Source organism: Diplotaxodon limnothrissa, linkage group LG19, assembly GCF_057381915.1.
Source record: "Diplotaxodon limnothrissa isolate DT_005_m linkage group LG19, D_limnothrissa_male_GT1.1, whole genome shotgun sequence".
Classification (NCBI taxonomy): domain Eukaryota; kingdom Metazoa; phylum Chordata; class Actinopteri; order Cichliformes; family Cichlidae; genus Diplotaxodon; species Diplotaxodon limnothrissa.
Genome location: NC_140614.1, coordinates 29,684,291 through 29,700,705, shown reverse-complemented (window position 1 = coordinate 29,700,705; position 16,415 = coordinate 29,684,291). Strand labels below are relative to the sequence as shown.

The 16,415-nt window shown below is 41.6% G+C and overlaps 1 protein-coding gene across 1 annotated transcript in view; it reads right to left on the bottom strand.

Annotated features, from left to right (window-relative positions):
• bahd1 (bromo adjacent homology domain containing 1) overlaps positions 1-16,415 on the bottom strand; it is a 34,983-nt gene that overhangs the window by 5,005 nt on the left and 13,563 nt on the right. Inside the window, exons 2-6 of the mRNA XM_085342880.1 lie at positions 9,103-10,860; positions 3,729-4,138; positions 3,261-3,420; positions 3,057-3,136; positions 78-169 (exon numbers count right to left, since the gene is read on the bottom strand). Coding sequence (XP_085199006.1) covers positions 78-169; positions 3,057-3,136; positions 3,261-3,420; positions 3,729-4,138; positions 9,103-10,729 — 2,369 coding nt within the window. The 5' untranslated portion in view covers positions 10,730-10,860. The remainder of the gene's footprint in view (positions 1-77; positions 170-3,056; positions 3,137-3,260; positions 3,421-3,728; positions 4,139-9,102; positions 10,861-16,415) is intronic.

Here is a 16,415-nt window from a genome sequence, read left to right as displayed (position 1 = left end):
CTCAAAAACACCCCTAATGGCTCAAAACTACCTGAAATTAAGAACACGACAGAAAGTAAAAATGCTTTCCTGCTTACCGACAATACTGTGCCAATGTTAGGACATAGCATTTGTCCTCAATACAGGCCACACTGTTCACATCCTGGTGACGGGATGCAAAGACCTCATTCTAGAGAAAGACACTCGGGTTAGATCCATACAAAAAAGCCCAAACAAACAAACCCCATCATGATATCCTCTTACATGTAGAAAGAAAAAGAAAAAAGTAGCGGGTGGGACTTTAAAAACTAAATCTCTCTTCTAAATTTTAAACAATCCCTCCTGCCTCACCCTCACTTCCAGATTTGCAGAGAAAGATGCTTTACGTCATCCTCTGTGACAAAGCCGTGTTCCCGTTCTCACACTGCTGCTCTGATGTGTTTGTTGTCTGTCAGCGCACGCTGAGAGTCGACAGACTTCATGTGGTTTAATGTTTCTAGACAGTGAATTGAACTCGTTCCTCTGGGAGATTACTGACATCAGGACGTGAACACAATAGAGACGCGTTCCGTCCGCGAGCGTACAGTGCTGTGCAAAAGTGTTAAGCCACCTTTCATTTCTTTATCTTTTGCTTCTAAGGAGTCAGATTTATCTTCAGCAAAGGTTTTCCAGGCTTTAGGAAGGTCTTCCAAAGTTTTTCTTTGTACATCAACTGCTTTTTCACTTGACCATTTACAGAGGAATTTTTGTTGTTGTTGTTTGATGAGTTACTTAACACTGCAATAAAAAGACTTCTAACTCAAGAGATACACCATTGTTGTGTTTACACATAACAGAAAGTTAACAAAGACCCGCTTTAAATGTTATCTTCAGTCACTTTGTTACTATCTGCTTATTGCAAAAACATATAATTTGTTCCAATTTTCTTAGTTGAAGATTTGAAAAAAGCCAAGAATAACCTACACTGACAGGTATAAAAATAGTACTTCTGCACCAACAAGGTGATTTCCAAAGAGCTATTAGCCAAAAACTTGATGTGCCTCTGCTCGGTGCAGTGCAATGTGTCCTTAAAAAAATCTGAGTAAATTGCACAATGGGAGGACAAAGGAAAAAGTGGTAGGAGGTGAACAGTCTCTGAAAGTCCTTAAGAAAAAGGAAAAAAGCAAGGACCTGACCCAGGACCTCAGAGATTAATCTGGCCCCATAGTTGCATTACTGTTCACTGAAGCCTCAACAGAAATAGTCTCAGGGGAACGGTGGCTGTCAAGAAGCCAGTCTTAAGAAGGGGAAACAGAAGGAAAAGGCCAAAAGAGAAAAGAGCCATCTGTAACGGAACAAAAGGCAGCAAACATACAAAAAAGAGCTTTGAATGTTCTTCAAGACGCCTGGAGAACTATTCCTAAAGACCGCTTAAAGAAATGACAGGAAAGCTTGGATAAGAGAGTTCCAAATATTGACTTTAAAGCTTGTTAAAATTATCCAAACTATATTTTTTCCTTATATGTTGTATTTCCATGTAAGTTTGCATAAGAAATCTTTGCAGTGATAAATAATTTCATAGCAAAATTTTACAAAAAATAGTGATGATTTAAGACTTTTGCACTGTACTGTACAACTGTGCATTCATTGCTTTGATACAATGGTTATTCTTATTCTGTAACACAGTTCAAGGTGTCCCAATACAAAGAAATATACTTAATGTCCTTGGGCAAGACAATGAGCCAATGAGAGTGAAGGTGAACACCTTACACTGGTATTTGAGTGAGAAACAGCTTACAGCCTGCTATAAATACACTGCTGAATTTTTCCTAAAACACCGTTCACTGTACTTTGTAAGCAGCTGGTGGTTTAACAGAAGTAGACAGCATACTTTTTGGGAACAATCTGCAGCCCTGGATTAATACACATTTAGTGCATTTTTTAAATATTAAATCAGCAGGATTTAAAATAAACTACATCATCAGGTTTTGGATAATTAGAGAAGCATTTTAGCGTGTTCCCTTTCTTTCTGTGTTTTAAAGTTTACATAACATGTGTTGTTGACAATAGAAAACACATTTAACACTATAATAAGAGTCATTATATTCATTAATAGTATCTAAAATCTCTTCTGGTTTAGAAAGCCAGCACGAAGCACACATTACAGCCATTAGTTAAGCATGGATTAAAAATTTTTCCCCTTTTTTTAAAATCACAGCACTCAACCTGCTTGTTGTGAGAGTGTGGAAACCCACAATAATATGTGTCAGTCAAACACCTGGATCCACCTTGAACCGTGCCGTAACCTTAACCGCGCCAACACTAATTTTACAATTCCATTTGATCCAGCTACTAGAACTGCATCAAAGAGGCGAGTAAAAATTACATGGAAATTATGCAGTTTAAATAATTATGCAGATTATTATGGATCATGCAGCAGGCAGGATTTTCCAAACTTCCTCGCAGTGCACTACAAAGCAAGGCCGTTTAAAGTTACATGACCTCGAATTATATATCGCTGTAGCTTCTGAGTAGAGTGTGTTTCACCAAACAGTAAAATGTGGACCTAAAGTCAAGTTTCCCCTAAAATACTTTGTTATAGAGGCAGCGGATTGGCCTCTGGTGCAATTTCAGCAGCGCTGAATGATCATAGCAGCATTAAAAGGATATTATATGAGCACTTAAGGTATCAGAGAGTCTCTTTGATCCTCTTGTTCTCCCATCTTAATAGACATTTGGGCTACTTTATAGCTTTGTTAGGCCATAGGAGGACTTGAGCCTTTCAGTGTATGTCTCAGAGAAGGAGAGATATGCAGATAAAGGAGACACGAAGGTAGTAATCAGAGCCTGGCATATTGCACATAGTGTTTCTGTGAGTTATTTAACTCCTCCCGCCAGAACCGGTGATGCTTTCTATTAAACGTACGTGAACTGGCTCGACCTGTGCATCACTAATAGCCATGATTACAGGCGCTGAATATGCTGCAGTTGACACAAGCTATATTTTAGATTTGCTGGTCTATAATTACCCCTGACAGTTATTAGAAAGCCGTGGTTAAAAAAAAAAGCATTTCAGAAACACACGTCAGCCTTCTCACCTCACAATGTACGCTGGGGTTGCGTCCTCCCTGTGTGTGTTCTGGACGGTAGTACCAAAGCAAACTCATCATCAGCTCTCCTGAAGGAAAGAAAAAAAGTAAAACATAGCACGTCTTTAACTTCACTTCTCAAACCAGTTATTACCACATAAATGCGTCTTCTCGTGTGGTCTGAGTAAATGCTGCGTACAGCGAGCATACTACCTGACTCTGGCTCTTCCCACAGAGCTGAGACCTTAGCCACGTAAGGCAGAGACTTTTTTCTAGGTCCAGATTTCAGCAGAACAGTGTCTCTGACTCTAATCAGCTCCCCGTCCCTGTGGACTCCCTCAAAGCACTTCCTCAGCACCAAAGTGTCCTCTCCCTGGGAACACAGCAGCAGGAAATACTGACTCCTCTAGCAGTCAGAAACTGATAAGCTTTGAGAGGCTGTGGAGTAAAAAGCTGCAGGATGTGATTTGTATTGAATGGCTTCTGCGCCTTGGTTGTCGGGGTTGCTGGATAAAATGTAGTAAAAAATAGTGAATAAGCCCTGATCCAACAGTGAAACAGGTGTTATGAATCACCCCCCATACTCTCTCAGGACACTTCAGTAAAATTACATCAGCTCTAATTAAAAGTGGTGCCATTGTGGCTGTGTCAAAAAGCACCAAAATGACTTTCTCTACATACCACAGAGAAAACCTCCTTCTCAAAGGACAGGCCAAATGGCCTCCAGCCGTTGGTGGATTTTTGGCGGCCATTCTTCGGCTGCTTGGCAACCGTTTGCCCTCCGTCACTGGCACAGCTGAGCTTCTGTTTCTTGTTTCTGTTGAGAGGGCAGACAGCCGAGCTGATGCTGCCGGTGCTGCGCGCGCCAGACCTTGACCCGCTGGGCTGCTTGGCACTCTGTGGACACTCCTTTGCCACCTTCAGCGGAGGCTGCGGTTGGCTGGGGTCAGACAGCGGAGTCTGGATGTGGGGCACTGATTGGCCGGCTGGAGGCACAGTGGGAACGGGGCAGCCAGTAAGGATTCGAGGGCTGGGACAAATGGGGATAGAGGAGGGGCTGTGGTGGTCATTGATGGTTGCTGGGTAGTCATCTGAGGAAAGAACAGAAAAGGTACGATAATGTGAAATGAATACAGAGTACTGAAACGAGCCCTGCATGCAGATTTCAGAGCAATAACAGCTATTGAATCGCAGCCAAGACACACAGTTTATTCTTCGCCATTTGTTTTCATGCTACGCCCTCTTTCACGTGGCTGATGAACATCTGCAGGAAACATCACGCAACCAAGCTTCAGCTGCAACATAAGCAGAGTTTCTGCTTGGCTGGAATGGCAAAAATTTTCTTTAGCTATTTTACTTCAACCTAATCTAGTTTATTTTGTTTATTTGTCACATTGCGAGATGGTAGCCCTACTTTTCTGATGGCGCCGTAACTGATCATTTCACTGTAAGTATGCTGTACCTTTTGGGGTGCGTGCTGTATTATGGAGTGACTTAACCTTGTCTAACTTCCAGGTACTTTACAGGTATTTCATGGGAAAGGAGACACCAAGGACACTTATTCCTTTACACTCACTCTGAAAGATGTTTGAACAGTGATTGTGAAAAAAAAGAAAATAAATTAAGTTAGATTTCGGTCCATCATGATGAGGTCACAGGCAAATTTTTGACAGTATTTTTTTTTTCTCTTATAAATTGCTGAGGGGGAGCAGTTCTCATTTAGATCAAATAAAATAACAGCTGAATAAGAGAACATCAATCGTGCACATCAACATGATGAATATTGAAAAAGGATCCCAAAAGGCAAGCTTAATCCACTCCATAATACGGCCAACGCCTTGAAAAACACAGTGTACTTATGACCTAAGACACTACCTAAAACTATTTACACTGTACTGAAATTTACTTGCAGTATAATTATTTCTTTGTTTCCTATAAAATCCTGAATTGTTATCCCCTCATTCAAGTGTACCTACCTTTAAGTATTTGTAGATAAATATAATTACATTATCATTTCAAATAAAACCCACAGAAATTCCATTTGATTACCGGGAATTGCGCCCTTAATTGCGAGCCGTATCATAAGGTGTTACCTAGAACTTTGAACTCTGATACGAGAGGCACAACAAATACTTCGTTTCTTAATATTTATGCTGAAGTAGCAAAAAAACCAAACAGGCAGAGCCTCAATTAAGATCAATTATAGTCTTTACCATGCACACAAACTAGACGTTTCTCCTACAGTGGCACTGAAAAACAAGACAAGCATTCTGCTGTGTGAGAGGGGGGTTGTGCACACTCCCATGACACAGCTGCAGTGGTGACATTAAGGTGAAGTGATGATCAATGAACCCATTTCACAGCAGATTTGTGCACTTGTCATAGCAGGAAATATTCTTAACAGTGGCTCAGCTGCAGTCCCTGTCCCAGGCAGGAAGCCACAGCTGAGGATTAGATTACCAGGATCCTTCAAGCTCGCTCACCTAAATAGAATCCAGTCATTTTTAATGTTGTCAATTACACCTGTGCTTTTCCTGCTATGGCAAGTCAAAATCTCTGCTGACCGACCTATTTGTTGGCTTTCTGAATCTGAACCTCATCTGCTGCATTCATCGAATCCCTGAGAGTACATTAACACTTTTTTTTTTGCTGTCCTAATAATTCTACCCAGTAAAATTTCAGACAAAGATTGCCTGATCCTGCTTGCCTGAGTTTTTACTGGAAAGTCCATCATTTTGTTCCATTCAGATTAAACTACTACTCATATATACTGTTTTTGTGATCCAACTAGTATTCTACACGTTTTACGTTATTGTGAAATACAACTGTATACCAATCAGTAATTGTCACAAGCTGTCCTCTGCAATCTGATGAGTTTTATTGTGTGCTCAAGAATGGGACTTTACAAAGACTGCTTGAATTTATTTATCATATTTTCACCAGCCAATAAAAAGATTTAACGTTGTGTCCAGAGATGGGCAGTAACTTTTTTCAGCTAACGAGTAAAGTAAGGGATTACTATTGCAAAAACTATTACCGTTACTTTCCCGTATGAACGCTGCGTTACTGCGTTACTAAAACCGTGAATTTTTGCGAGAATGTCTCATGACAGTGACGTAAGCGAGTGCGACGTTCGTGACAACAGCTGTGTGCAGATCAACAATGGATTATATATCGATTGTGGGAGAGAGTATGAGCGTGCAGCGTTTAAAGCGTGGAAGTACTGACCTTACTTTGAGTTTGATTCCATAAAAAGTGACAAAAACATTAGGGTCCATCGTGCGTGGGAAGAAAACTTCTTTTTACAGCGAAAAAAACCCCTAAACTTCCAAGCAAGCACCGAGTGCGCAACAACTCACAGAGAAACTCGCGGATTCTTCAACTGACCGCGGCACACCTGCACCAGGGTAAACCTCCGCCTACCGCAATCCTGCTTTACAGGTGAAAATAGAGCAACAGGACCGCTGAGTCTTTGACTTTATTTATTTTCTGCTGTGTTTCACTTGCATCTATTTGAAAGACTATGGAAGCCCGTTTCCGCCACTAAAAAAAAAAAAAAAGCTAGTATCCATAACTCGAAATTTCGAGTTACTTTTCTCAAAATTTCGAGTTAGCTCTGCCAATCAAAAATATACGTGAATGAGGTCGCTTTCTTGTTACCCGGAAGCATATGGCGCAGGACCGCGCACTCAAAAACGGATCCCAACAAATTAAAGTATGTTTGCTGATAGTAACACCATGTGATTCAGCTAATAACACAGGGATTTCATCATTTGTGAAGCCAGGCTGAAAACACTCAGCAATCTGTGCATTCACGACTGGATGTAATACCGGTAGCTTAGCTGTAGCATTTGTAGCTGAGGGCTTCAGCTTCCGGGTAACATGGAAATGACGTCATTCACGTAGATTACTGATTGGCAGCGCTAACTCGAAATTTCGAGTTGCTTTTCTCAAAATTTTGAGTTAATATGTCGAAATTTCGAGATAATAACTCGAAATTTCGAGGAAATAACTCGAAATTTCGAGAAAATAACTCGAAATTTTGAGTTATGGATCCTTTTTTTTTTTTGTGGCGGAAACAGGCTTCCATAGAAAGACTGAGTGTAAACACAAAAAATATTTTATTTTATGTGCTGGAATGTGCAGAAAATAGGTTTAAATATTAAACAAATTTCTTCCAGTCAGAGAATGTTGCATATAATTACATTTTTGCTTGATGCATAAAGTTAAAAGATTAAAACTAATAAAACAAGTTTTAAAAAGAGACTTTTCCATTTGATTACATTTTGTATGATGGATTATGCAGAACAAGTAGAATTGGGCTGAAAGATCTATCGCTTTATCACCTATTCAGGTTGTAAATCCTGTTTTTAAAAAGTAACTAAGTAACTAAGTAATTAGTTACTTTTGAAAATAAGTAATCAGTAAAGTAACGGGATTACTTTTTTGGGGAAGTAATCAGTAATTAGTTACTGATTACTTTTTTCAAGTAACTTGACCAACACTGGTTGTGTCCCAAATTACTAATCCTGATTCATTTTTTATAGTAAGAAGGTAAAATTTTCAGACGTTCAAACATCCAACCAGCCCTTTTTCTTGCACTTACATACATTTATGTCTGTATTATTTATAATAGTGATAAGACATCTGTATTTTTCATGCATTATGTGATGAACAGCAGGTCCTCCTGCACATTTGCTGAGACTCTGAATCATGAGGTATTGCCATCTTTTCTTAAAAACTGATGCTTGGGTGAATGAGCACTTCGAGACGTGCATTTCCTCCATCCTTGCACTTCTTCCTCATTTCCTTCCTCGCATCCCCCGCTGGGCGAAGCCGAGATTCGAGGAAGAGACGAGTGAGGGAAGCGAGAGGGCCCATTAGCCAAATGAAATGCAGCTTAAGCTGTACACACCTCGAAAGATGCCACAAAATGAGCAAGAGAGCGAGGAAGCTGTCAATAAAACCGGAGGTGTATACACCCAAACAGTAATGAGGTCTGTTCAGGCAGAAAAGTGGCAACACCTGTGTGGGTGGACCACAGACCTCTTTGACAGCATACTTGTCACAACAGGAAAAGCACAAGTGTACTAATGACATTAACAATGGGTCTGTGCTATTTAGGTCTCCTAGTAAGCCATGACAGTATGACACAAACACACCCCACACACAATACCAGCAGCCAGTAAGTAAGCAGCCAAATGAAATTCAGCCATTATTTATTCTATTATGTACGTCTGTTCTTTTCCAAGTTAACATTTCCACTGAGATTAAACTTGGTTCTCTAGCAGATAAAAGCGTAAGTCCTCACAGACAGCGTGACCTGGTTGTGACTGCTAGAGACCAAAGAGTGGCAGAGAGAGAGTGCGTGTGTGAAACTAGTGTTATTTTGAGATCGCATTCAGGTGTTTCTAACCATACCCCCACATATTCAGACACTGTTTAACCCCAGCGTGCTTTCCTGTTCAGGCTCACATCGCTCACTTTGAACACAGAAACTCACAGCAGACACTCGAGCCCGTACAGCTCAATTGTATTCAGCCGCACAGGCCTCGTGTTCACCGTCCAATGACTTTTATTCAAACGGAGACAAAAGGGGTCTTGCCCTTTATCTGATTTTTTTTTTTTCCAACTTCCCACTCAAGTGACATGCCAAAGTGGGAGAATATAAATGGCTCATATAATAGCTATTCTCAGCACATTGTACTCCTTTGGCAGCTGGATGAGCGGGGCTCTGCATGCAAAATAATATGCCCATACTGTGCTGATGAACATTTAATACTTCTTCAAAACGCTTACTTAGATAAAAGGAGCCCGTCACAGAAATACGACTCCACTTGTGAAAACAGCTGTTTTAATGTCATTTATGAATCTTGAGGGCACTTTCTGAAGCCTAAAAGAAATCTGATCTCAGTTTGTATTTGGAAACAGAATACTGATGCAAACTTTGACAGGAAAATGTAATTTTGGTTGCACAAATGCCATAAGTAACTCATTAACTTGGAATTTCTACTAAATGAATTCTTGCAAATTAAACCGTGTGATCTCCGCTTACCTCTTTTTACGCTGTGGTTACATTTGATGCAGTCTGTGGGGCCAGAGGAGCACGCTCCTCTGTTAATTGCTGGAATCACACTGGTATAAGCAGAGTAGCCGTTGATCCTGCAGGGCTCTCCGTAGCACGGTTTCACTGAGGTGCAGCAGTACACTGGATGGCTAATCCCTGAGGGTTGGGGACCCGTGCTGGGGAGCAGCTTCGGCCTCTTGCTGCCGCTTGGGCATAAAGCGAGGGGTGATATGGTGGAGGCGGAGTTGTCCGGGTGGCTGAAATGGACGTAGTAGCCTGGGAAACAGGTGTACGTGTGCGGGCTGATGGTTATGGCCGCCGGGTGGCCGACAGAATGGTGGTGGTGATGGTGGTGGTGATGATGATGGTGGTGGTGGAACACCTCAGACAGTGAGCCGTCCTCTGGTTCCTTGAAGGTTTTGTCATCCAGGAAGAGGGCTAGCCTGTGAAAGTACTCGACACATCTCTCCTGGGAGCAGCAGTAACAGGAAGACACCTCCGTCTCCACCTGCTCCTCTTTGATTGTTTTTAAGGAGAATCCCAGAGAAGAGCCACAGTGGAGAGGATGCTTGACACACTCCTGCCCCCCTGTGGCACCCTTCCACTCCGGATCCAAAGTCTCCGTCTTACACAAACTGCAGCATTCCTGGATGGCGGGGCTCACCTGGGAATGGACTGGATCTTCTGTGCCCTGTTTTCTGTGCTTTAGTTGCCCCTCATGTTTGGGATGTGTTCTTCGTTTGGTGTGTGTTGTTCCTTTGCACACAGGCTTACCACTCATTCCATCCTGAGTCGTAGCTGCAGCTTCACTTCTACTCCCTGGCTTGGACTCCACCTTCCTTTGCCGTTTGGCCCCATATGGGGCACTGGTGAGTTTGAGCAGCGTTGCAGCGGTGAGGCCTGCTTGACGCCGAGGTGTCGGTGCAAGCAAACTCAACCAGTCGATGTTCTGAGCCTCAGCTGTGGAACGCTTTTGTTTTTTCGGTCTCTCTTTTTGGACTGCTTTCCCTTCCAAAGAACCTTTTTTGGTTTTCTGATCTCCGTGTTCAGTTTTAGTGAGCTCTTTTGCTGGCTCTTCGTTGGATGGCTGACATTTCTTTGCGTTATTCGCCATGAGTGAGTCGCCTTTGTAGAGCAGCAAGCTGTTGACAGCCTCAGCGTTAAGCGAAGCCATTCTCCTTCTGCGGGGCTCAAACATAGCTGAGGGCATCATGAGTAAGGCGTCAGATTGGTTGTTTTTTGGTTCCAGTGCTTGCTGATTGGCGACAGAGGTTTTCTTGAGTCTATGTTTGGTCCCTCTTTGGATGGAGTGTTGCTTCTTTTTAACTTTTACACTCCTTTTCTTCCCAGCTTTTAGTGCATTCTTCTCTTTACCAGCAGCTGCTTTCTCCTCCAGACGGGTGAGCAACACGCAACAGTCCAACGCATCTCCATCACTCACGGCTAGTTTCTTCTTTTTATTTCGGTGCAAGTCTTTCTTGTCCCTCTTTTTCTTCCTCTTCAGCTCAATCACCCCCCCTCTCCCTTTCTTCACACCATCCTGCTTTTCCTTACTTCCCCTCTCCTTCTTGGGCTTTCCGCATTTCGCCGTCTGGCACCGCTGAGCTTTCACCATATTCTCAGCGTCTGGGAGCAGATTCACTAAACTGTCTTCATCCACGGGTTTCTGATTGGTGGAGGGTTTCAGCTCAGACTGGGCTTTCAGTGGATATCATCATGGATCATCATCTGGGTCCATATGGCTCTCTGAGAAGACACAGATCAGACATTCAACATTAAAGCTTAAGCCACACACAGATGTTACTCATGCAGAACCTGAAAGTGACTTAATGTAACAGACAGGATCTTCTGATGCATTATGTAGCAACCAGTTTTACTCCGTTTGCTGTCAATTTTCCACATCCACAGAGAATAGGAGCACTTAGGAAACCCCTCTCCTTAACATGCAAATACGCTTCATGCTCAAGACAGAGGATCAGACACCAAAAGCACATCACACGCTGCACGCACATTATGCATTCAGACTGCTCTCCCTTTTTCTTTTAGATGCATTTTAGATTTAATTTTTCTCCTTTTACACTATCTTGATCACAACACGCTGATAACCACAACATTAAGACCACTAAAATTAAGTATCATTAATTAATACACTGTTAAGCTGAGAAACTTTGGGTCTAGCCATTCATGTGAATCTTACTTTGACACCTACCGCCTACCTAAACCTGTTCTTGATTGTTAACTTATTGTTCCAGAGCAACAGGTGTGCTGTTGCCATCACACCTGTAGTATGGGAACAACACACCTCGACAGCAGTGGTTTTCCTCTGGCTGAACAATGCGGCCAGCCCCCCCACAAAAAACAGGAACACAACAAAAATGCTGCAAAAGCGGTCACTGTGGTATCTGTGACATGATCATGACAATAGTGAGAAAGGGCACACAGCCAACTCTTCACATAAAATGCTCATATAGATAAATCAGAGTCCTTTGTAGTAAATGCACACATACTTACTTAGTGCCTTTTAAATTTTTTTACTCTCACACAGCATTTTATTCTATGCCTGGCGTACATCCATCCATCCATGGAGTTCAGTTCCTTGGCCAAAGCACAGATTGCAATGAGGACTGGAGCCTCCTGGAATTGAACTGTAGATCTTCTGATCAGTAGATGACCTGCTTTGCCTCCTGAGCTGGCACTTTAACGTTTAGGTTTAATATTGAGAAGGGCTGAATTTTGACCTAACCCACCATCTTGTCCTAAATAAGATGCACAAAAAGGACAAGAGGTGGTTGTAGCTCAGGAGGTAGAGCAGATCATCTACAAATCGGAAGGTTTGTGGTTTGATCCCTGGCTGCTCCTGCCTGCATGCCAAATATCCTTGGGCAAGATCCGAACCCTAAGCTGCTCCCTGATGCATCCATCACAATGTGAATGTTACACAGAAAACACATAAGCATTGAAAAAGAACTGTTTGTATAAATGAGGGAGGAAGTGTAAAGTGTTTTGAGAACTCGGTTAACATAGAAATGCCCTGTTTAAAAACCAGTCCATTTGCCAAACTGACCCAAATTTCCTTTTTTTTTTAAAAAACAAAACAAAACAGGAAGTGAAACTCTTGCCATTTACATTTACAGGAGTATCCTGGGCCAAGATAGGCAGCATTAGCCTAGCATGTTATATGGCAGGAGAAACCAGAGCGCCTGTAGAAAACCTGCAGAAGCACAGGAAGAAAAAAAAAAACTCCACACATAAGTGTTTGTCCTGGTTTGAACCCAGGATCCTGTTGCTGTTAGGCAAGCACTGTGGCTAACCTCTGAGCCGCAGTGCAGTAAAAGCCGTTTTTGCTTAACCTAAACAAGCAGCAAGCTGTGCAAAACACAAAGCTCACAAATATGATTTGAACTGCGGTCTCTTGGCAGACAAACCAGTGCCTTCTTCTTCCACTGCCTCCCCCTCCAGCATTCTGATCTGATCTGGACTGTTTAAAGGAAGGCCGTTATCTCTCTGGATCCAATACTGCTGTGGCTGTTGTGTTCAGGCACCAGTGCTAAAGGGCACCTTGTTCGTATCACTGTGGCCCCACTGCATCTAACTGAATGGCAGCATTTGATGCCCTGGGATGAGAATGCACTGGATGCTCCCAGAGGACCCGTGTGTCCATGCCCTGATGGGTCTGAGCTGTTTTAGCCGCACGAGGGAGGCTTGCACAATATTCCACAAGTTCTTTTAATGTTGTAGCTGATCAGTGTATGTTTAGTTTAATGTGCTGTAGCTTCCACGTTTCGGTTTTTATTTTGATTCGAGTTTTAAAAGAGAACTGTTGGCTTTTGATCCTTCGTATTAAAAGACCATTTTGCCTTGAAGTCACATTGAAGCAGATTAATGACTCAAGCAAGTCACTGAGAGCCTGTTGGGTTGCAAGCACCCACTCACTGCTAAGACACAGAAGCCAAAAACCAGAAAAAGGTGAGGCATTTGAGTGATGCATTTAATATTTGATACGATGGATGCTCAGACACTCGCTTCTCATATTCTCATTTATAGTGTCAACGACACAACAAACTCTTTCAATTCACTGTAAGATATGAAATTAAGCAATGATTGTCTGACACTTAGAGGCACAAAACAAACAGTACCACGAACAAATGACTCATGAATCGATCCCGATTCTACAAAAAAAGAAAAGAAAGGGAAAAAAACTGGTGGCAGAAACACTTGTCACACAATAGCCTCTTCAGTTTCCATGTCAACAGGCTGATACCAAAGCAGCTCCAGCAACTTTAGAACAAACGATGCATAACAAGACTTACGGCCCTCCGTAACTCACGGCTTTCTGCTCCCTCAACGGGAAAAAACACCTCACTTAGGAAAAGCTTTTAGATATCCTGATGACTCAACTCCGGCGACCTTTATGTAATGACACTCGTGTGTGCAGCAGAAGGAGATGGATCGTGCTTCTTGCTGCAGCCGTGGAACACAATTATGCTACTTGACCTCCAAGGAGTAAGTCAACATGGGTCCTTTTATTATAAGTGACTCTCCAGTGAGAAAATCCCTGAGCTTTCACAAACATACACAAATGATCAAGTTCTGAGCACGCTTCTTATTAATAGATTCAGTGTAAGTGTATGATATGAGTTAAGAGGCTAACGATACTACATTTCAATCACTATATTTCAGCCAATCATGGAAGGCTATTTCATTTACACACTAGTAAAGGTCTGTTCAGTATTTAATGTGAGTCTAAAAAACTCTTCACTTCAAAACACTGCTAGGTTTCAGATTTAGGGTATATACATATAAATAGAGTAAATGTGGCATAAGTTGTTTTTTACGATCTTAGGCACAGACATATGGGCAAAAGAAATAAAGGAAAATGACAAAAAATGTGCACAATTACTTTTAATGTTGAAGGAACTACTCATGTCATACACAACTACAAATCCCAGATTCCACAGCGACTTCGCAACTTCCTTTCTTCTTCTCAAATGTAATGCTTTGAATTTTTACTGTAGTATTTATATGGTTATTAACAGTGTTGTATGTTAATAGTTATTTAAATAAATTATTTTGTACTGTGCATGTATAATTATTCACACCTCGAATGTCTTAACATTAGTGGGTCGAAACATTTTCACAGGTCATTTAAATTAAGGGTTGTAGGTAGAGTAGTTCTTTACATGAACAAATGTATTCTTGTTAAAAAAGGTTCATGTAGACTGATGGTTTCTATCCGGTCGTTAAGTCTGACGTCACTAGCCGTGTCTGGGCCTAAACTCCGCTGCAGGTCCATATATCAAACGATCACTATGGCATTACTGAGAGTTGAAAAACTGTCTAAAGTCTTTCATCTTTAATAAAATGATCAGCGTTCTGCTCTACCAGGTGTAACAATTGAGTTTAACATCCAGGCATCCATGAAAACGGAATTTATGACATTTAATGGAGTTAGAAGTTAGCAGGGAGTTAGCTCGCTAGCTTCTATCTAAATACAATATAGCATGTCCTGACTGCGGGGTTTTGGAAACAAATTAAAACGTACAGCTCTGCTATCACTTCCAGCATAAATGAAGACAGAAAACTAAACAGCAGTGACGTTTGTAGGGTTACTGAAGTTGGGCTAGCTGGTATATAATGATGTGCTACGTGACCGCTAGCGACACAGCTATGTTAGCATAATATAAACAAGCTAACTTTTTTTCCACTCGATAAAAGTTAACGTGAGTGTTCTCGGTGGTCAGGAACAAATGTAATCGCATGGCAGGATGCTGTAAAAGGACCAAACTTCAGCCAGAGAACAACTGAGATAATGCAGCCACAATACGAGGTTAGTCATTCATATACTGCTGCGTGGGCTGGGCTGTAGTTACATCCTAAGGTTTTAAAAACTGAGCTTAAATAAATGATTAGCAGTAATAAAAGCCGAGGGAGGTCAACAGTGATCACTGACTGTTTTAGGAGCTTTTTGAGATCAAATAGAAGAAAATACAAAACATTAAACATGTTAACAACACAAAAGCCATATTAAACGCAGACTACTTTAGGCCCGGAAGTAGGATTCGTCACGTCATCACTTAACGACCGGATAGGAGCACATGCCATCGTTTAACAATGTCTTGGGTCGCAGTAAGTCTGCTTTAGATGGTTAAAACATTATGGCTCATCATCAAACTCTCTATGGAGAATATGAGTGGGATTTTTACGTCCAGAATGCCCCTGTTGAGACATTAATAATAATTTGAAATATGCATATTATCTCATTTACTTTAATGAAAAAAAAAATCCTATAAATCACCAGAAAAAACAAAAAACCTTTCACACTTTGAACACCGAGCAACAACCGCCTGCCATCTTTCTAAAGGCTACCATTGACAACAACTGATTGGAGCTGATGGTATTGTGAGACGCTCTTACAAGCCCACAGTAAGTGATGTTTATTATCTGTACTCATGTTGGCTTTCTATAAATCAAAGCGCATCACATCATGCTGTAATCTTTTTTGCCCGTTGTCCTGTTTTTAAAGTGAACCACTTAGGAGTTCCAACAGGGCTTTAATGGCTGCGATGGGGGCATTCAAGGAGAGTGTATGCGTGTGTGCGCCGGAGAGGGTTATGAGAAACAAAACAAGGATCTCATACACTGCACGCTATGAGCTGTCTCTTTGAAATTCACCTTTAATTATGGATTTAAATTTTTAAAATTTTACAATTAGGCAGCGCAAGTCTAAAAAAAAAAAACTACATATAGGGCTGTGCCGTATAACATCGTCCACGACATTGTGATATTGCTGTTATAGCAACGCCACACGTTCTTAGTGTGCATAATAATGAGACAAACCCAGGCATGCACCTAAAAAAGGCGAGCTACTTTAGCAACCTCCAACAAAGCACGATGCTTTGCAAAATAAACAAGAACACTGTTCCTGCCGAAGGTGGAAACAACAAACTAGTTTTCCACTCGAGGCTGAAAACATCGTCAACTATAACCGGGCTACAAAGGAGTAGATACTAGCAGCTGGTGATGTGCAACCCAAAAGTAAACAAATGACTCAAACCAAGCATCGCCGGCTGCTAGTTGCACTCCATATGGCAGGAAGAGCAAACGGTGGATGGAAATTACTGATGTGGTTACACGGTGGAAAATCAGTGCTTTAAGCAGCTGGTTAAAAAGTTAAGGTTAACTTAATATACTAAAGTTTTAAGCAGTTATTCTATATTTTTACTTAAAAATTCCAGGCAAAAGCTAGCTGGGACACTTTTGTGCTTACATTTGACTTCTGCCATGTCACTGGATATACTGCT